The following is a 22,372-nucleotide window of genomic DNA, read 5'->3' as shown; positions in this document are numbered from 1 at the left end:
GTTCCCACGCGTACCAAGCCCCCCTCTCCCCTAGGCAGGGATGGGTTTCTCGTGTAACAAGGACCGATCCGATCCGATCCCCTTCCCCACCCCTACCTTACACCCCCGCCCCCCGCCCCGTTCCTTCCCCCCTTTCTCACTCCCGCTCAGCCGTACTGGCTCAGGCCTCTGCACTGCCTCCATCCACCTGTTCTTCTCTGGGGAGCCACACACCTCTCTCTTCCTTCCTTCAGGTTTATGTTCAAATGCCATCTTCTCAGAGATGCCCTCCCTGGCCACCCCATATGAAATATCAAGCCGTAGCCTAACCGGTTTGGCTCAGTGGATAGAGCATCGGCCTGCAGACTGCAAGGTCCCAGGTTCGATTCCAGTCAAGGATTAAGGAATTATGAACCACCAGATTGAAAGTCTGAATTGCATCCTCAAGCACTAAAACCACTAAGAGCATAAGCACAGTGCTTGGTTGCGGGCACATCCCCAGTAGGGGGTGTGCAGGAGGCAGCTGATCGATGTTTCTCTCTCATGGATGTTTCTAGCTCTCTATCCCTCTCCCTTCCTCTCTGTAAAAAAACCAATAAAATATATATTAAAAAAAATTATCAAGCCGTAGCTACCCACTCCTTGGCCTGCTTTATTTTCTCCCCTGCATTCATCACGACCTAGCATTTATTTTGTCTCCCCCAACAGATAAGATTCATGAAGACAGGGTGTTTTATTATCTATTTCCCAGCACTGGGAACAGTGGATGGATAAATGAATTCAACAACGAGGAACTAGTATGTGCCAAGTATTGTGCTAACACCTGGAAAAGTTGTGGCGAGCAAGACAGTCTGATCCTGGCCCTGGACAGCTGGCTCCGTTGGTTGGAGCATCAGGCCATGCACTGAAAGGTTACAGGTTCGATACCCGGTCAGGGCACATACCTAGCTTGTGGGTCCAATCCCCGGTTGAGGTACATATAGAGGGTGGTGGCAGCCGATCGATGTTTCTCTCCCTGTCTCTCTCTCAAATCAATAAAAACATGTCACGGGGTGAGGATTAAAAAAACAAAACTGAACAGTTTTTTACCTTAATAATATCTGGGGGGTTAGAAGGGAGGACAAATAAACAAAAGAAAGAAATACTACATTTAGGCCCTGTTCTAAGCACTTTCCATAGATGTAATGCTCACATCCACCACAGAAGCCAGGTGCTACCATGACGCCCTGTCCACACCCAGTGCCTAAGGGGCAGAGCCAGGATCCAGCGCAGCCATACGGGCTCTAGAGTGTCTGCTCTTAATCAGGCAAATAAGCAAATCAGGCAAATAAGCAACGGCACCAGGGTGTTGGGGGGGTGGAGGGGGATGGGGGATAATGAGACAGGTCCGGGTATTTCAGTTTATGGGCAAGGAGTGTCAAGAAAGGTTTTCTGAAAACTAATTTCCTTGAAGGGTGAGTCAGAGTTGTCAGTCTGGAGAGGCAGCGACTGGAGATTCAGTTTTATTTTATTTTTAAATATTTTTATTGATTTCAGAAAGGAAGGGAGAGGGAGAGAGAGATATAGAAACAGCAATGATGAAAATCACTGACTGGCTGCCTCCTGCATCCCCACTGTAGGGATGGAGCCTGAAACCTGGGCTTGTGCCCTGACCGGGAATTGATCTCATGACCTTCTGGTTCATAGGTCGACGCTCGACCTCTGAGCCACACCGGCCAGGCTGGAGATTCAGTTTTAGGCATAACCGAGTTTAAAGTGAAGTGAATTTTGGTGGAAATTTAGGATTCACCAGCAGACAAATCACTGAAGTCATGATATCGTATGAGATTTCCTAAGAGAAAGTTTAAAAAAGAGAAGAGTGACCACTTAAGAGGAAAGAAAAGGCCAGATGGAACAGCCAGATAAGACAGACAAAAACCAGGTACATGTGTATCCCGGAAATCAGGAACAGAGAAAGCTTTAAGAATGTGAGTGCCTTGGCCAGTGTGGCTCAGCTGGCTGAGTGCCGTCCTGTGCACCCAAAGGTCTCTGGCTCTATTCCCAGTCAGGCACGTGCCCAGGTTGCAGGTTGAGTCCCCGGTCGGGGTGTGTACGGAAGGCAGCCAATTTGATGCCCCTCTCTCACATCCATGTTTCTCTCTCTAGCCTTCTCCCTTCCTGCCTCTAAAATCAATACAAACATGGCCGAAACCGGTTTGGCTCAATGGATAGAGCGTTGGCCTGCGGACTGAGAGGTCCCGGGTTCGATTCCGGTCAAGGGCATGTACCTGGGTTGTGGGCACATCCCCGGTGGGGGATGTGCAGGAGGCAGCTGATCGATGTTTCTCTCTCATCGATGTTTCTAACTCTCTATCCCTCTCCCTTCCTCTCTGTAAAAAATCAATAAAATATGTTTTAAAAATAAATAAATAAATAAAAAATAAAATAAAATCAATACAAACATATTTAAAGGAGGAAAGAATGAGGAAGCATCAGAACTCCTGGGTGAAAGGGACACTGGGAAGTGTCCTTCAGAGAAAGAAACGCAGAGGACAAGGCTCTCCAGTCTGATCACCCTCTTCTTCTTCAGACTTCTCTTGGCTGATCACATACACCCTCTGCGTACCCTACCCAGAGCGCTCATGTAGGGCGGTGCTGCTCCCACCTGAGGGCCTCTGGAGAGGCGTCGGGCAGGGGTCCCGCTGGCATTTATCAGAGGGGCAAGCGATGCTAAGTATCAGCAACTCGATGAAAAGATGCCAAAATGTCACTAGCACCTCTTTGGCGACCCTTTGTCGAGCTGGAGTTTATGCATAGTTCCAAATCGCCAGTGGCCTTCACCCCTAACCTGCACATACTGCTCTCCGCCCCTCGCCGTACCTTCAGCTTGTGTTCCTGCTGTGTCAGGTGTGAGGATTCTGAAAGTCTAGACTCTCCTGGAATTCTGGTTTTTTTACAGAAGTCGCCAAATTCTGTAAAATTTTATATATCATGTCTATTATAGTAATCATGCTTTTAAATTCTCCAATTCTGTGGTTTCCTAGATAAAACATGAAGTTTTTAAAAATATGTTTTTATTGATTTTAGAGAGAGAGAGAGGGAGAGATAGCTAGAAACATCAATGATCAGAGAGAATCATTGATCAGCTGCCTCCTGCATGCCCCACACTGGGGATCCAGCCCGCAACCCGGGCATGTGCCCTGACTGGAGTCGAACCGTGACCTCCTGGTTCAAAGGTTGACGTTCAACCGCTGACCCACGCCGGCCGGGCTAAAACATGAATTTTTAAAGTTTCGGGCCCTTTAGTCTAAGCCCCAGCTTGCTGGTTGTTACATGGGGGTATCACACCCACGTTATGTAAGATGACTGGACATGAAGCACCCAGCACAGGCCCGGCCCTTGGCAGCTGTCCAGTCACCTTGGCCGCCCTGCCCTTGGTGACTCTCCACTCAGGAATTTATATAGCCTTCCTGCTTTTCTCACTTGGCACTGATCTACCTCCAATGGTCGTCACACCTGTGGTGCTCACCCAGCTTTACTGAGGCTGTGACACACCCGGCACACAAGGGCCACCAGTGCTGCCCAACGTGCTCCCGCATCCGGGACCCCAGGCTCTCAGCCAAAAGCTGCCAATGGGCCCCCATCTCTCCTGCCCCCTGCTTTTCAGAGCCCAGGCTCTGAAGCAGCCATTTCTTCCCAGTCCCGTTCTTCTTTCTCTACCTCTGATCAAATGTCCTTATATGAAAGAGCTCATGAGTAGATACTGTATCATTCGGTATAATTTACACACAGTTCTATGAAGTGCGACGTGCAGCTTTGCTATATATATATTTGACTAGATGCAGTGGTTGTGATTGCTCCCAGGAGAGAGAGCAAAACGAGCCCTAGCCGGTTTGGCTCAGTGGATTGAGTGTCCTCTAAGGGACTAAAGGGTCCTGGGTTCGACTCCAGTCAGGGCACATGATTCTCTCCCATCATTGATGTTTCTACCTCTCTTTCCCTCTCCCTTCCTCTCTGAAATCAATAAAAAAAAAAAAAATTAAAAAAAGAGTATTTATTAACATTACATTTCCTAAATATGTTAATTATGTTGTGGTTGCTAACTAGTTATGTGGCCATTAGGTGTGTTAGAGAATTAGGCACAGCATAATCTGAGACACTGTCCCTGTTCTTCAGAGACGTCTGCTGAAGTACTTGGGGATGAAAAGTTATGATACCTGCAACTAACTTTCAGGTGGGTCAGGAAAAATGTACCTATCCAGTGAGATACAAAAGCATGTGTGCCAAATGTGAACAGCCGAGAACCAGATATAAGAAGGACTCTATGGGGCCTGCTGGTGTGGCTCAGAGGTTGAGTGTCAACCTATGAACCAGGAGGTTCGATCCCCGGTCAGGGCACATGCCCGGGTTGCAGGCTTGATCTCCAGGATCTCCAGTGTGGGATGTGCAGGAGGCAGCCGATCGATGATTCTCTCTCAGCACTGATGTTTCTAGCTCTCTCTCCCTTTCCCTTCCTCTCTGAAATCAATAAAAAAAAAATTTTTTTTTTTAAAGGGACTCTACGTGAAGAAGCCCAGATTTTGGTGCCTGACTGGCTGCTGGGGTGAGGAAGAGGAAGGGAAGGTTTAGGGTGTACCTGGCAGAGGATGGGGCTGCCCCCTGGAAGAGGGGAGCTGGGGAAGAGCTGGCTTCCAGGAGACAGATGCTGAATCTGGTCCTGGGTAAGAGGTGGCGGGAAGAAACAAGGTGCTGGGAGGAAGTGAGGGAAATGCCTCCGGAAGTTGGAAAAATAGGAACAAGACTCAGGCCACTTGGTAGTTACCAAGGCGGTGCCCACCTAAATGGATAACAGTAGGAAACACGGACGAGATCTCAGATAGAAGCAGGAGAGGGAGAAGAGTGAGGTGAGAGATCACTGACGATATAATTTACTGGTAGGAGGTGGGAGGAGAGTAAGAGAAAAGCCAGGAGGGGCCTATGACGGGAACCAAGGCAGCATGAGGAGGAGGAAGGCAGCCCTCCAGGGAATGGTCAATAGCACCAAATACAGCAGAAACATTAAAGGTGATGGCCGGCAATGGGGTTAAGAAATCAGGGAATTTTGCTTGGGCAGGAGTGGAAGCCAGGCGACTGGGCCCCAGAAAGGGAGCAGATGAAGGAGAAACGCAAGAGAGGGTGTAGACCACTCACTCATTACAGTCCTTAAATGAATGACAGAGATGGAACTCCAGTTGGAAGAGGCGGTAGAAGCATGGGAAAAGTGGCGTTCCGGGGGAGACTGGGGAGATCTGTGGTTACAGGAAACGGAATCAAGAAAGACACACCTTGGCGATGAGGCGCAGAAGCGAGACTGGTGTACGTTGGGAAGAGAAAGGAAGCGGAATGACTATAAACTCCAGAAATGGAATGGAAGACAGGAAGAAGGGGAGAGAGAAGAGAGGAAGAGAGCCGCAGAAATAAAACAGGTTATCAACACAGGAGCTGAAAAGAGAAATCCCGAGATTAGCCCTGGCTGGTGTGGATCAGTGGATAGAGCATCAACCTTCGGACTGAAGAGTCCCGGGTTCCATTCCGGTCAAGCACACATGCCCGGGTTGCGGGCTTGATCCCCAGTAGGGAGCGGGCAGGAGACAGCCAATCAATGATTCTCTCTCATCTCTGATGTTTCTCTCTCTCTCTCCCTCTCCCTTCCTCTCTGAAATCAATAAAAATACTTTAAAAAAAATCCCAAGATTAGAAAGTAACTGACTGCCAGGCAGCAGGACTGCCATCTCTGGTCCTCCCACAGGCCTGCTGCTCCAGCCACACCTGTTCGGGTGATGGGGCCGCACCCAGGACAACCCCACGCACAGTGGAAAGGTCTAGGGACCCATGGGAGTTCCTGACTTAAAGTGCAGAGAGTCTTCAGCTAATTAGAATGGAGAGTTCCAGGTGGCATTCCAATGATCCCACCACGCGGCCTTTGCGTCTGAGTGAAGAAGATCACTTTCTATTCTCGAAAGAAGATATGGCTGAGCCAGAAACGCTCTACATGGGGGCAGAGATAAGCTTGAAATCCCAGCGAAAGGAAGTCACCTGCCGGAAAACACCTTCAGGCAGGCTCCAGGGGGGCAGAGAGAGAGTCCGCCTCCTCACATCCTCACGTTTCAGAAAGCCCAGGACACAGGGAGAGCAATGTCCTGATGTCGTAAGAACAATCCAACATTACAGCTCTACGGACTGTAAAAGCAACCTGCAGCGGTGTCAAAACACTGCACAGAACTTATGCGAAGATAAGACATATGAGAAACAACATTTTTATGGCCTCTTATTTCCTTTTAAAGCCATGTCCAGTGAAGTACTTGGGCCTCAAATTACTTTACAGCCCTAGCAGGTATCCTCACAAATATTTTAAAAATAACGTAAGTGATAAGGCAAAAGCTCACAATTATCTCAGGAGATAAGAGAAAACTTTAAAAAAAATATTTTTAGAGAGGGCGAGGGCGAGAGAGAGAGAGAGAGAGAGAGAGAGAGAGAGAGAGAGAGAGAACGAGAACGATGTGAGAGGGAAATATCGATCAGCGGCCTCCTGCACACCGCCTACCAGGGATCGAGCCCACAACCTGGGCATGTGCCCTGACTGGGAATGGAACCAGCAACCAGGGTTCTGGAAGCCTTGTGAGGCTCGGGGAGCGCCAAGTCAAGTACAGCAAGTCCTCGTTTAACGTCAATGACAGGTAAACACATCTTGAAGTGAAATGACATACATGAAACCACTGTACCATGGGCTGATCGATATGAACAACATCTCACCAATGTCACAGTGAAACGACACTGAACAAAAGGACGTTATTCAAAGACCAGAAGGAATGGGGCTCTGTGACTCCCTGGTACCAGGCTCCTTGTGGAGTCAGAGTCAAGGTACATGCTGAGAGGAACTTTCCAGTGTTCCAACAGCCAACCTTGAGAATGGCCAGCCTGCGCTAGCCGGCAGAGTGCCACCTGAGAGCCTGGGCGAGTGCACCCCGGACAGCAATGCTACAGTGAGGGATCTAACAACATCCGCTTTGCCCTCACCGGTATGGCTCAATGGATAGGGCATCGGCCTGCAGATAAAGGGTCCTGGGTTCGATTCCCATCCAGGGCATGTACCTAGGTTGCAGGCTCCTCCCTGGCCCGGGCCCTGGTTAGGGCATGTGCAGGACGTAACCAATCAATGTGTTTCTCTCACATCGCTATTTCTCTGTCTTTCCCTCTCTCTCTAAAAATCAATGGAAAAATATCCTTGGGTGCGGATTAAAAAAATAAATAAATAAATAAAAATGAAAACGTCTGCCTCATCAGGGTGGAAACGGAGTAATAAAGGATCATGGCTTAGCAACGAGCACATAGTCTCCTAAAAATCACTACCACCCTCCAAGGGCCAAGGATCACAGTGACAATCAGCTGAAGAAACACCAGGACCAAGCAAACCTGAGATGCATGGACTTCCACCAGCGAGCAGGACTGGGTGGGGTGTGTGCCCAGGGGAATAAAACAAACTCGGCAGCTGCTGTCCCCGTGCTGGCAGCCGCCCACGTTTAATCTGGATCATGAGGGTGGAGGCCATGCGGAGAACATGGACTACGAACCACTTCAATCCTGCCTGATATCAGCTTCCCTACGGAGCATCACATGACCTTAAACTGCATTAATGATGTCTTAGTCACTGCTTTACTGTTCAGGAACAGTAAAAATTTCATGAAGTCAAAGCCTCTGTATCGTGATTATTCGAAAGCTTCACTCTCACTGGACTATTGCGGGGAAACTCATTTGATAACCAACATAAATCTACTGATTTCACTTTCTAGGGACATCACTGCCATCTACCAGGAGGTCTGTCTGAAAAGCTGAACCATGATACAGGCCCAATGGTAGTCTCTGTGTGTTACAACTGGTAACAGATCTTTGCAAAATACCCCCAAAACTATCACACTTCAGTTATTAAATAAAAACCGGTTCTGCCCAGCTGACGTAGCCCAGTGGTTGAACGTCGACCTATGAACCAGGAGGTCAGGGTTTGATTCCCAGTCAGGGCACATGCCTGGGTTGTGGGCTCGATCCCCAGTGTGGAGCGTGCAGGAGGCAGCCGATCAATGATTCTCTCTCCCTCTCCCTTCCTCTCTGAAATCAATAATATATATATATATATTTAAAAAACAAACAGGTTCTAGGCCCAGCCGGTGTGGCTTAGTTGGTGGAGCGTCAAAAAAAACATATTAAGAAAAAGCAAAACCAGGTTCTAGGAATATCCCCAGAGTGAAAAAAAACACAAAAAAAGCACATGAAGGTGAGAGGTGGCTGGGATGGCCGAGGCTCTTGGCTTTCTTGTAACCCTGGTTTGGGAGAGAAGGTACCTTATCCATATGGAAGATCAAATCCAATTCACAAACATTTTCGAAACATTTATCCAGGGTCTCCACAAAAACCTAGGAAAACATAAAGAAATAGGTAAAGAAGAGAAACAGGGAATATCCACATCTTCATAAATATCACATGTGAAAGTCAAGGGGGAAGCCATACTATTTACCTTAAGGTAAATCTCAAACAAAACAAAATCGCCTTATTTTCTTATCTTTTCTCTCCCATTTTCCTCTCAGGTTTTTAATTTCTAAGAGATCATTCTGTTTGTTTCTTGTTTGATTCGCAGCCCATGTTTGTCTTCTTTTATTGCTCTGTGGCTTAGAGATAAGGGGTTGTTTCTCCCTCTCCCTCTCTCTAAATAAAAAAAATCAATAAAAAAGAGCGTATATATAAAAAAAAGAGCAGTCACATGTATGTTTTTCCTCGAGCCTCAACACACCATCATTCAAGTTCATGATCAAGATCAAGAACCGAAGGAGTCAAAACTGAGGCAAAAGGCGTGCTGATGCGTGAAGAGACTGAAACGAAGGTACTGCAGGCTCAGGCAGCCAAATAATAAGATACGTATCTAAAATTCAATCCCTAAAAACACAATTCTGAGGAACAAAATGACAAAGAACATTCGTCACGTAGAGGAAGCGAGTGACTAATTCATCTGAAAATGGTGAGGACACACAAATGCAAAGGAAATCCTCAAGAGGCAGAAGTCACTCAAGACCTCAGTCGCGCCCTGGCCGGTTTGGCTCAGTGGATAGAGCGTCGGTCTTCGAACTGAAAGGTCCCAGGTTTGATTCCGGTCAAGGGCACATGGCCGGGTTTCGGGCTCGATCCCCAGTGGGGGACTTGCAGGAGGCAGCCGATCCATGATTCTCTCTCATCATTGATGTTTCTCTCTCTCCCTCTTCCTTCCTCTCTGAAATCAATAAAGATATATATATATAAAAAGATCTCAGTCGCGTAAAAGGTAGTTAAAGCCGGAAGTGGGAAGAGTCTCCATCCAGGACCAGGGGGCAGAAGAATCCTGATCCAGAAGCCAAGAAATGTGCGATCAGACCTCTTCCTGCTCAAGGTCAAGGGGTAGCAGCACGAGTGCCCCAAAAAGCAGAAGTCGAGAGAGAAAGAGGGGAATGGGGAAAGGAAGATTTAGCGAAAGTTTCAGCCTGACTGCTGGGAGGCTGGGAAGGGCAGAGAAATGACAAGAACAGCGAGAAAAGGAAATGGCTGAAAAGCAAAAGCAACAAGAAGCCGAGCTACTGGAAGTTCAGTTCTCAATGTGCTGGCCTGTGGGCACCGGGAACACAGTGGCGCCTTGGACAGCGATGGCGCTCACGTGGCAGCCCCCGGAGCGAAGCTTCCGCAGGAAGCAGAATAACCAGGTTTAGCGATTATAACCCAGCAGCTGGGAATCACATGAAACTTGTTGAACAAGAGAAAAAAACAGGAAAACGCCTCGGCGGTGAGAGAAACAGGAGACAAATCCAGCCTGCTTACATATGGGATCCATTGAATTTGAAAATGAAGACCAAAATGTCAAATTTCGAAAATGAATGGGTATGAACAGTGAAGATGGATGTAGCTCAGCTGATAAGGTGACAAGACTGAACAACAGGAAGAAGTATTTGGAAATCCAGAAGCCCAGCCTGACGTGGCGAGATCACAAACCCACACAGCAGGAGGAGTGGAGTGCGGTTCATGGCTTCCGTCCAGGGGCGGAAGCAGTTGGAAAAAGGTCACACTTTTAAAGTTTGGGGCTTTACAGACTTCTTCTTCTAATGTTAGGTCCTCTGTCACCAAACAGCTAGCATTCTAGCTTGCAAGGGTGTTGTACCTTCATCCATTAAAAAATCTGGTTCTTGCCGAAACCGGTTTGGCTCAGTGGATAGAGCGTCAGCCTGCGGACTGAGGGGTCCCAGGTTCGATTCCGGTCAAGGGCACGTACCTGGGTTGCGGGCATATCCCCAGTGGGGGGTGTGCAGGAGGCAGCTGATCGATGTTTCTCTCTCATCGATGTTTCTAACTCTCTATCTCTCTCCCTTCCTCTCTGTAAAAAATCAATAAAATATATTAAAAAAAAAATCTGGTTCTTGCACATACAAAAAAGGTGGTTGTGTGGGGTGGTAAAAGAGGTTAGATACCACTATGGTGGTCATCATTTTGCAATACATTCGAGTGCCAAGTCAACAGGCTGCACACCTTAAACTTGCACAATGTTATATGTTAATTATATCTCAGTGAAGCCAAGGAAAAAAGAAAATTTCATTTTTTATAAATATCAAATCTTCTTCGAAGTTTCCCGGGGTTCACCCTTGACCTCAGGCTTCCCCAGAAGGGGCTCTTGTGTAAACTATCAGGGATACTAAAGCCAGACCATGACCCAGACACTTTGCTCACATTATCTCTTCTTGGGAGCCTTCATCTAAAAGTGGCAATTCGCCCTGGCTGGTGCGCTCAGTGGTTAGAGCATCAGCCTGAGCACTGAAGGGTCATGGGTTCAATTCTCAGTCAAGAGGACATACCTTGGTTGCAGGTTCGACCGGGGCCTTGTGCAGGAGACAACCAACGGATGTGTCTCTCTCACATCGATGTTTCTTCACCCCGCCCCCCTCCACTCCTCCTCCTCCCTCCTTTCCACTCTACCTAAAAATCAATGGAAAAAATATCTTTGGGTGAGGATTCACAAAATAAATAAATAAAATAAAAGTGGCAAATTACCCTTTCCTTACACAGCTAAGTTTGTGCTTAGCTTTTTATAATTTAGGGAATATACATCACCCAGTAAAACTATAACGAGAAGCAAAGGAATGGTAACTCAAAAGTCTAAGGAGGGATTTAAAAAAAAAAAAAAAATGTCTAGCCCGGCCAGCGTGGCTCAGTGGTTGAGCATCCACCTATGAACCAGGAGGTCACGGTTCAATTCCGGTCAGGGCACATGGCCAGGTTGTGGGCTCCATCCCCAGTAGAGGGCGTGCAGGAGGCAGCCGGTCCATGATTCTCTCTCATCATGGATGTTTCTATCTCTCCCTTCCTCTCCCTACCTCTCTGAAATCAATAAAAAATTAAAAAAAAAAAGTCTTAAGGGAGGAGGCAATGAATGAGGAGGATACAGGAGCTTTAAGGGACTAGGTAACATACTATTTCTAATCTGAGGGACAGTTTCATTTTATTGGCATTTTTTACACTATGGAATATAGGCATGTTTGCATACTTTATGTATACACAGTATGTTTCACACTCAAAAATAATTTATAGAACAATAATAATCTTTCTGGGATTCTGACAAGCATTTCAGTAATTTATAACCTGGAAGTACTGACATTTTAATGAGTTTTCTCACCTGGTAAAGAACAAGTTTGATTTATTTAGTTTGCTCTTTTTTTCATATTTTCAGTAGTTTTAAAGATTTCTTTATATAGACCGTGCCGGTTTTTTACATTTATTCCTGGGTAGTTTATGGACCTTTTTGCTATTGCGAGTCGGCCCCTTTCAAATATTGTTTTCTAACTTATTATTCTAAAGTAAAGCTATGAATTTTTATATGTTAAACATGTATCCAGTCCCCTTACTGAACTCTAATTGTTATCTGGTTGTTTTGGGTTTTCTAGGTAGATAATTTCATCTGCAAACATTACATGTTCTTTAAATATGTTTTTATTGATTTGAGAGAAGAGAGGGAGGGAGGGAGGGAGGGAGAGGAGAGAGAAACATTGATCAGCTGCCTCCTGCTCGCCCCCTACTGGGGATGGAGCCTGCAGCCGGGCATGTGCCCTGACCAGGGAATCGAACCTTTGACCTCTCAGTGCACCGGATGACGCCCGAGCAACTAAGCCACACCAGCCAGAGCCAAACATTACATATTCTTAAGGCTAGTAAAGCCAATACCCCAATACTGCCCTTTTCCCCTCAAAACATACTTTTAGATTTCCTGGCCGTTTGTTTTCCTGACAAATTTTCCTTTACCAAGTTCTGTAAGATCTGATGGAATTATACCTGGGTTTCCCATTTAATCTGTTGATTACTACTGTCATCTTTACTTGATTCTCCCCAACAGGGGGAAGGCTTATAGCTCTCTCCCTTCTGCTCTGAAATCAATAAATCTACCAAAAAAGACATTCCTTTATGTCTTTCCTTTAAGATTTTATGTTATTGGAATCAATGTCAAGTATTCCATACTAAGTTAATTTCAAAACACTAAATACCTTTTGTTACTGCTGGAAGTGAAATTTCATTAATTATGAATTTTCTAGCTATTTCTGCAGGAATAAGAAATTCAATTTTGATGAATTCAATCTCATATTCTGCTATTTTGCTCTCATATCAACCATTACTTGTGATACATTTTGCATTTTTCTTTTTAGGTTTTCTAGGTACATAATTAGGCCATCTTACAGTGATAACGTCTCTCTCTCTTCCTTTACTATGTTACTTCATTTCTTTTTTTTATCACTCATTACAAATGTTTGTCCAAAAGGAAGTAAACAGTAAGATACACCTTGTCTACCTGAGTGCCCCTGAGGTAACACTGCCCCTGGCTCTTGGTTTTAAAACTAAAATTGGCTACTTCCAGAAAAATAAAATAGGTGCGGGGGGTGGGGAAGAAAGATACTTTCCCACTGTATATACTTCTGGTGTGCCTTTTGAATTTTGAACCACAAAAATGTATTATTTCTTCAACAATAAATAGTTTATGCTAAATAAATAAACACACACTAAATAATCAAATAAAAATGCTTCCTATTCCAATGTGAGAGTATTTAGGAATACGATTTGGATGATCATTTCTTTCAGTACCTACTGAGAGAAAAGGAAGCTATTCGCTTCCACTAAGGTGACTTTCGGAGAACATCTAAGGATGGGGGTCTGGTTGCTAGGGGAACCAGCCACGTGATTAGAGGGTTTGGACCTTTCAGTGCCTCCTCCCACCCACCCCTCCCTGGAAGGGAGGGGGACTGGAGGTTGAATCAATCCCCAATGGCCAATGATTTTTAGTTGAACTTAACTATGCCATGAAGTCTCCATAAAACCCCAAAAGGACAGGGCTCAGAGAGCTTCTAGGCTGGTGAACACCAGGAGATTTGGGGAGAGTGGTGTGCCTGGAGAGAGCATGCAAGCTCGTGCCCTTTCCCCATACCTCGCTCTACACATCTCTTCCATCAGCCTATTATGTGTTTTATCCTCATAACAAGCTGCCAATCTAGTAAGTACAATGTTTCTCTAGAGAGTTCTGTAAGCTGCGTTAGCAAACTAATCAAGCCCACGGAGGAGGTCATGGGAATCTCTCATCTATAGCCATTCGGTCAGAAGCACAGGTGATAGACAACCTGGTCTTGCGTTTGCTGTCTATCTCCAGATATACTGTGCCAGAATTGAGTTAAACTTATGGGCCACCTGGTCAGTGTCCACAGAACTGAGTTATAAACCGGTGTCAGAATTGTACATGGAAACCAAGGGCAGCGAGATGGCTAGGTACTAACCAATGAATCCAAAAGCTCTGAGTGTTTAAGGGTTGCTATGGAGCTTTCTCATAGCACCACCTGGTGGACATCTGGCAACTTTTACCAATTATCAGTAAAGAGACTGACAAAAGGATCTACAGCAGCGGTTCTCAACCTGTGGGTCGCGACCCCTTTGGAGGTCGAATGACCCTTTCACAGGAGTCACCTAAGACCATCAGAAAACACATATATAATTCCATATTGTTTTTGTGATTAATCACTATGCTTTATGTTCAATTTGTAACAATGAAAATACATCTTGCGTATCAGATATTTACATGATGATTCATAACAGTAGCAAAATGACAGTTATGAAGTAGCAATGAAAATAATTTTATGATTGGGGGTCACCACAACATGAGGAACTGTATTAAAGGGTCGCGGCATTGGGAAGGTTGAGAACCACTGATCTACAGGGTGGCTCCTCAAAAACCCAGAGAAACCCAAAGCACCTGCCATCATTAGCTGACTACACATACCTGGATGAGGTCCAAGATCCCAAGTTCACTCTCCGATGAATCCACACAAAATACAAAGTAGAGGGTAGCATAGTGCCGATAAATCAGTTTGTAATCAGCACCACCAATCAAGCTGTGGAAGACAGGAAACATTTAAATCCCTGCATCTTTCCCTGGCCGGCTTGGCTCAGTGGATAGAGCATCAGCCTGCGGACTGAGGGGTCCCAGGTTCAATTCCGGCCGAGGGCACAAGCCTGGGTTGCAGGCTCATTCCCCAGTGGGGGGTGTGCAGGAGGCAGCCGATCAATGATTCTCTCTCATCATTGATGTTTCTGTCTCTCTCTCCTTCTCCCTTCCTCTCTGAAGTCAGTAAAGAAATATATAAATCCCTGCATCTTAATTAAACACATCAAAGAGAAACCCTGTCCCAGGGCAGGAGAACTGAGCCAACACACAGGGGGAGGATGGGCCAAAGCACAGTGCAGTTCTACCAGGTGAATGTGACCAAGTTTGGCAGTGGTGCCTACATCACTTTCCTCACCTTTTCTTCTGCCCATCCTCCCAGAAACCAAACAAAAATCCGAAATACAACCGTGCAACAGCTTCCAAACAGAATCGGGTCTCTCCCTCGGCCCATCATGCTACGGTCAGCTCCAGCTGCACTGGGGACCCACGTGACACTTGAACACTGCCTTAGGAAGCAGTAATGATGGCCGCCCAAAAGTGGACACGAGGAGAAAACGGAAGCTGATCGCTTACCTTCCACCCTCCAAGAAATTACAGATGTTGTCATCCCGTTTGAGAACTAGATGGAAGGTCTCTCGCACAATCTGCTGTTGAACTTCTTCTGGCTGTGGAATAGAGAAATAAAGTGAATCAGCGGGGCATCTGAAAATATATCCCACTGATGGAGGTGGACAGGGAGAGAAGTGCTTCCAAGCTGGGAATGATCTGAACGTATGGTACCAGATTCCAGAAAAAACGTGATGAGCAGAGAAAAAAATAATAATAGGGGAATCTCTGGAAAAATGGACAAGGCTCTGTTATAGGAATTAAGCAAGGGTATATTGCCCAGCCGGTGTGGCTCAGTGGTTGAGCGTTGACCTATGAACCAGGAGGTCACGGTTCGATTCCCATCAGGGCACATGCCTGGGTTGCAGGCTCGATCCCCAGTGTGGGGTGTGCAGGAGGCGGCTGATCATTGATTCTCTCTCATCATTGGTGGTTGTATCTCTCTCTCCCTTCTGCTCTGAAATCAATAAAAATATCATAAAAACAAAACAAACAAATAAGAAGGGGTATATTTAACTAGCTATGTAGTCACTGACCACTGTCCTGACAGGTAAGCTGATATTTCTTTATAGTTAATAACGAAGAAAGGAGAATTGATAACTCTCCAGCGAGGTGAAATAAAAACTAGAAGGCCTGCTCCTGAAATATTTTTTCTTGCCCTCGAAAACATCTATGGCAGGGTAAATAATGTCAACAGGTCTAACACCTTAAAGAGGTCAAGATGTAATTGTGTACACATTAAAAAACAAACAAAACTGAACTTGCCATCTTATGTGCTGGTGATGTAGGTATTACATGTAAGATGTTGTGTTACCAACAGTGTTACTGAGAAAGATGGTTCTATAGAGAATAAGAATTTTGAATAATCGCAGAGCTACAAATACTCCCTCCCCCCTTACTACATCCGAGAAAGGTCGACTGTGATGGAATGTCTTGATAATTCACATTTGATTTCTATTTATACATATAAGGTTCAAAATGAGTATGGTTTAAAAAAAAAGGATGGGAGTGAGAAACCAGTCATTACAGAAGCAATCAAAAGCTCTAGACCAGTGCTCTCAAATCTTGATAAGTGTGCAATAAATCACCTGGCAATGTTATTAAAATGCCGATTATTCTGACTTAGTAGGTCTGGGTAAGTCCTGAGACCGTTTCTAACAAGTTTCTAGGCGATACCAATGCTGCTGGGACCACACTTTGAGAAGCAAAGCTTAAGCAAACCTTCAGACTGGACTTGCCCTAAGAGTCAGATAATAGACTCAAAAATGTTAATACCTTTCTTTCTGCAGCAATGTATATTTGAAATGTTTAGTTATTTAAAAGAGCCGAAACCGGTTTGGCTCAGTGGATAGAGCGTCGGCCTGCGGACTGAAAGGTCCCAGGTTCGATTCTGGTCAAGGGCATGTACCTGGGTTGCGGGCCCATCCCCAGTGGGGGGTGTGCAGGAGGCAGCTGAATTGATGTTTCTCTCTCATCGATGTTTCTAACTCTCTATCTATCTCCCTTCCCCTCTGTAAAAAATCAATAAAATATATATATATATTTTTTAAAGAAAGAGGTAAAAACAGGGAAAATGTCACTGTGGAGAAACCATTTTTCAGAGGTCTGACTCGCCGTGGGTATACAGCGGCTCAGTATTTACTGAAGGATGAATGAAACCGTACTAATCACTGGCCCCTGTAAATTTGAGTAAATCGACCAGGTACTTTCCTGGTTTCCATTTAAAGACGCTCACAGGGGGAAGCATCAGCACTTTTTTAAACTGAGAAAAACATCTTTCAAGCTAAAGCCTTTAATCTGACTCTAGGGTGGAGGTGGCAGCAGTTAGTGGGAAAATGGTATGAAATGACAAAGCTACCTAATTTCTAATTCAACAAAAAGGTAAACTACCAATTTTTTATAGTCCTCAATTATTTTTTTAAAAATATTTTTATTGAATTCAGAGAGGAAGGGAGAGGGAGAGAAAGATAGAAACATCACTGATGAGAATCAGTGATTGGCTGCCTCCTACACACCCCACACTGGGGATGGAGCCTGCAACTCAGGCATGTGCCCTTGACTGGAATCGAACCTGGGGCCTTCCAGTCTCCAGGCCAACGCTCTATCCACTGAGCCACACCAGCTAAGGCTAGACCTCAACTGTTTTAATAATCCCTCATAGCCTTCAATACTCTTCTTTTTACAAGGTTAATTTTCACTCCTGAGCTAATACGGTTCTTATAAAAATACTATGTCCTTCAAAGATCTACAAATGGTTAACAAGGACAGGAAAAGATGCTCAACACCATTAGACATTAGGGAAATGGAAATTAAAACCACAATGAAAATCTACTTCACACTCACTAAAACAGCTGTAATCGAAAAGATGAACAAAAGTCACTAGGGAGATAGAGAAATCGGAACGCATACTGCTGATGGGAATGCCAAAGGGTTCAGCCACTTTGAAAAAATTTGGCAGTTCCTCAAAACGTTCACCATAAAGTTACCATATGACCCAGAAATTCTACTCCTAGGTATAAAATCAAGAGAAATGAGGATCACATGTCCACATAAAAACTTGTAGTACGTGGCCCTAGCTGGTTTGGCTCAGTGTATAGAGTGTTGGTGTGTGGACTGGATGGTCCCAGGTTTGATTCTGGTCAAGGGCACATGCCCTGGTTGCAGGCTCGATCCTCAGTAGGGGGTGTGCAGGAGGCAGCGAATCAATGGTTCACTCTCATCATTGATGTTTCTATCTCTTTATCCCTCTCCCTTTCTCTCTGAAACCAACAAAAATATATTAAAAAAAAAAGAAACTTGTAAATATACGCACCCCTATGTTCATAGCAGCACAACTTACAATAGCTAAGATTTGGAAACAGCCTAAGTGCCCATCAGCAGAAGAGTGGATTAGAAAACTGTGGTACATCTATACAATGGAATGCTATGCTGCTGTAAAAAAAGAAGGAATTCTTACCATTTGCAGCAGCATGGATGGAACTAGAGAGCATTATGCTAAGCAAAATAAGCCAGTCGGAGAAAGATAAATATCACAGGATCTCACTCATTTGTGGAATATAATGACCAACATAAACTGATGAACAATAATAGAACCAGAGACATAGAAGCATCAAACAGACTGAACAACCTATGAGGCAAGGCGGGCGGTGAGTGGGTAAGAGATCAATCAAAGGACCTGTATGCTGGCATATGAGCAAAACCAATGGACACAGACAGTAGGGGGGTGAGGGCTTGTGTTTGGGAGAGAGGATGGCAGGGGAGAAGTCAATGGGGGCAAAAAGGAGACTCATGTAATACTTTAAACAATAAAGAAAAAACAAACTTCTGGACATGAGTGTTCATAGCACCATTATTCACAAGAGCCATAGGTGGAAACATCAACCGATGAATGGACAATCAAAGCGTGACATATCCATCCATACGATAAAGTATAACTTAGGCCCTAACCGGTTTAGCGTCGGCCTGCGGACTGAAGGGTCCCAGGTTGATTCCGGTCAAGGGCATGCACCTTGGTTGCAGGCACATTCCCAGTAAGGGGTGTGCAGGAGGCAGCAGATCGATGTTTCTCTCTCATCGATGTTTCTAACTCTCTATCCCTCTCCCTTCCTCTCTGTAAAAAATCAATAAAAATAAATAAATAAATAAAACTTGGCAACAAAAAGGGATGAAGAACTGATACACACTATAGCATGGATAACCCTGAGAACATACTGTACCAAGTAAAAAAAGCCGGTCATAAAAATAAAACCCACATATTATATGATTCCATTTACATGAAATGCCCACAATAGGCAAATGTAGAGAGACAGAAAATAGATTAGTGGTTGTCTAGGGCTGGGGGACTAGAGGGTGAAATACAGAATAATTGCTAATGGGTAGGAGTTTCTTTTTGGGTTAATGACAGTGTTCTAAAATTGCGGTGATGGTTGCATAGCTTTGTGACCCTACCAAAAACCAATGAGTTGTACATTTTACTTATTTAAAAAAATATATTTTTATTGATTTCAGAGAAGAGAGAGGGAGAGAGAAACATCAATGATGAGAGAGCATCATGGATCGGCTGCCTCCTGCAGCGCCCCCTACTGGGGATTGAGCCCGCAACTCGGGCATGTGTCCTAACAGGGAATTTGACCTCCTGGTTCATAGGTCGATGCTCAACCACTGAACCACCGTGGCCGGGCTCAACTGAACATTTTAAATAGGTGAATTCTGTGGTATGTGACATATCTCAACTTTAAAAAAACAGAGGGGAGCCCTAGCCGGTTTGGCTCAGTGGATAGAGCGTCGGCCTGTGGACTAAAGGGTCCCAGGTTCAATTCCGGTCAAGGGCACGTGCCAGGATTTTGGGCTCAACACCCCCCCCCCCCCCCCCGCCTCAGTAGGGGGCTTGCAGGAGGCAGCTAATCAACGATTCTCTCTCATCATTGATGTTTCTCTCTCTCTCTCCCTTCCTCTCTGAAATCAATAAAAAAATAAAAGTAGAAAACAGAGGGGAAAATTCACACACACACACACACACAAAATGCAAATTTTTACCTCGATGTAATTATTTAATAAAATGTAATCTGGCTGAAAAATATTCTATGAAACTGTAATGGTGTGTGTTTTTTTTTCTTCTTTCATTTCTACTTGGAAGAAGAGGAAATAAAGCCTGAAAGAAGTTCGTTAACTTGTCAACAGACACAAAGGTAAAAAAGGTGGAGTTAAGGCTTGAACGTAAATTTTCTCTTCCCCCCTCCAAGGTTTCAGGGGTCCACCAACTGCATATGTAACATTTTGAAACCTCATCACCGAGAAACAAAACGTTCCAAAACGTTCAGGGACAGGAGGCAAGTGGTGATGTTTGCGTTTTCCCACAGAAATGCTTTCTGAAAAGTTCCAAGTTCACATTATTATTTATTGAGCCCTCATGCAGCAGCATGTACAGTTTCTCCTTCCCCACTTTTTTTCTAAAATATATTTTACTGATTTTTTTTACAGAGAGGAAGGGAGAGGGATAGAGAGTCAGAAACATCGATGAGACAGAAACATCGATCAGCTGCCTCCTGCACACCCCCCACTGGGGATGGGCCCGAAACCAAGGTACATGCCCTTGACCGGAATCGAACCTGGGACCCTTCAGTCCGCAGGCCGACGCTCTATCCACTGAGCCAAACCAGCTAGGGCTCCTTCCCCACTTTAAAAAAAATATATATATATATATATATAATATATATATATATATATATATATATATATATATTTGCATCGATTCCAAAGAGGAGGGGAGAGGGCGAGAAAAACATCAATGATGAGAGAGAATCATGGACCGGCTGCCTCCTGCACGCCCCCTGCTGGGGATCGAGCCTGCAACCCCGGCAGGTGCCCTGACCAGGAATCCAACCGTGACCTCCTGGTTCATAGGTCAACGCCCAACCACTGAGCCGCACCGTCAAGGCACAGTCCCCACTTTTGAAGTGACTTTTTCCGAGTCGCTGAGCGGTCCCAGGCAACTCGGAAATGAAATTATCCCAAGAAAGCACCTTCCCTGACTCTCCGGCGAAAGCAAAAACTTTTTAAGAGTCTGCATATGCCTTCCTCCTCGGGAAACCGAGTTTAAACAAGATCAAAGTGGCTTAAAAATCTTTCAGGGTCTCCACGAGGCACCCCGGTCACTTACAGAGAGAACGCTGAGACCAAGAAGAAATGTCACAAAATGGCACAGAAACGCCGGGGTCCAGAAAGGGGTCGGGAAAGAGATTAGACTCGAGTGTGAGGGTCGCGCGTGGTGCGGGAGCCCGAGGCGGGCAGCGGGCGGGGGCGGTGGGGGCCCGCGGGCGCCGTCGGGGCCTCAGGGTCGGGAGGAAGGGGACGCGGTGCCCGGGAGGGACGTGAGGACGCTGGGCCGCACTCACGAAACGCTGGTAGAAGCGGACCAGCCGCGGCTTCCCGTGGTTGTTGAAAACCAGAATCGCCTGAATCATCTCTGCCGGCCACGCTCCTCTCCGCCCGGCTGTTTCCAGAAAACATCCACTTCCGCCACCACACGGACACTTCCGGTGGGTGCGCCGTGGAAAGTTCCCCGGCGGAAACGTTGCCCGGCGCCCAGGGGCCGGACCGCGAAGAGTCCGGCTTCCCGATCGCAGAGAAGGATCCAGGGCCCGCGGTTGGGGGGCTGGTGGGGACCACGAGACCCCGAGCTGGGGAGGGTCGTCTCCGCGGTCAGCCTGGCCGGGACGCGGGCCCGGATCGGTGTCCTTTGCCCAGGCCGCCCGCCTGCCTCCCCGAGCTCGTGGGAAAAGCAGGTTCCCACGCAGGAACGCCTGCGCGAAGCGACGGGGGCCTCTCTTTCTCACCGTCCGCATCCCGACATGACGTCCTGCTTTTCCCGCTGTGAGATGCAGGCTCATTTAGCCATTTCCCCCAGTTGGGGCACATTAAGGTCTTTTTTTTTTCCTTTTGCTTTTCCGGCATTCCATCCATGGTAGATAGTGAATGGTGGAATCAAGAGCTCTCTAATGCAATCCCATTTAAAAGGTACTGGCGAGCCCATATTGGTAAAATTTGTTGTTTTTTTCGTTTGACAGTCGGGGTGAGGTGGAGCACGTTCTTATGTTATAGATCGAGGTGCAAACGGGATCATTTACCCAAATGACTGGAAATGTTTCAAACACCTTTGAAATGTATTAGACCCACGCCCAGCCCTCACAGGCCCGGGTTGCAGGCTGGCTCCCCAGTGTGGGGCGTGCAGGAGGCAGCTGATCAATCATTCTGTCTCGTCATTGACGTTTCTATCGCTCCCTCCCTCTCCCTTCCTCTCTGAAATCAATAAAAATATATTTAAAAAAATAATAATAGTAGACACAACAAATGAATATTTCTTTCTCAAAATCAATCAATAAAAATTTTTTTCTAAAAGAAATATGTATTACTCTTGTAGCCAAGATTTTTCAATTCAAAAAAATCCAAAGGCAGTAAATACGCACTGAAACTTGACAAAATGTTTTCAGTGTTGAGAATGAGGGGACCTAGCTCTACCAACTATCAAAACCTACTGTGGCCGTAACCGGTTTGGCTCAGTGGATAGAGCGTCAGCCTGCGGACTCAAGGGTCCCAGGTTCGATTCCGGTTAAGGGCATGTACCTTGGTTGCGGGCACATCCCCAGTAGGGGGTGTGCAGGAGGCAGCTGATCCATGTTTCTCTCTCATCGATGTTTCTAACTCTATCCCTCTTCCTTCCTTTCTGTAAAAAATCAATAAAATACATTAAAAAAAACACAACAACCTACTGTGATAGTCATATTGTCCTTA

At 45.8% G+C, this 22,372-nt stretch overlaps 1 protein-coding gene across 2 annotated transcripts in view; it reads right to left on the bottom strand.

Annotated features, from left to right (window-relative positions):
• Positions 1-21,132, bottom strand: part of LOC118679219 (AP-3 complex subunit sigma-2) — a 39,083-nt gene extending 17,951 nt beyond the window's left edge. Inside the window, exons 1-4 of one of the 2 annotated variants that reach the window (XM_036355694.1) lie at positions 20,977-21,132; positions 15,050-15,141; positions 14,312-14,423; positions 8,334-8,405 (exon numbers count right to left, since the gene is read on the bottom strand). In XM_036355694.1, coding sequence (XP_036211587.1) covers positions 8,334-8,405; positions 14,312-14,423; positions 15,050-15,141; positions 20,977-21,045 — 345 coding nt within the window. In that variant the 5' untranslated portion in view covers positions 21,046-21,132. The remainder of the gene's footprint in view (positions 1-8,333; positions 8,406-14,311; positions 14,424-15,049; positions 15,142-20,976) is intronic. The other variant, XM_036355695.1, reaches the window with a different exon arrangement.
• Positions 21,133-22,372: the final 1,240 nt, after the last annotated feature.

Source organism: Myotis myotis, unplaced genomic scaffold (genome assembly GCF_014108235.1).
Source record: "Myotis myotis isolate mMyoMyo1 unplaced genomic scaffold, mMyoMyo1.p scaffold_m19_p_23, whole genome shotgun sequence".
Classification (NCBI taxonomy): Eukaryota; Metazoa; Chordata; class Mammalia; order Chiroptera; family Vespertilionidae; genus Myotis; species Myotis myotis.
Note: the sequence above shows the minus strand (reverse complement) of the source record. Positions and strands in the feature narration are given on the sequence as shown.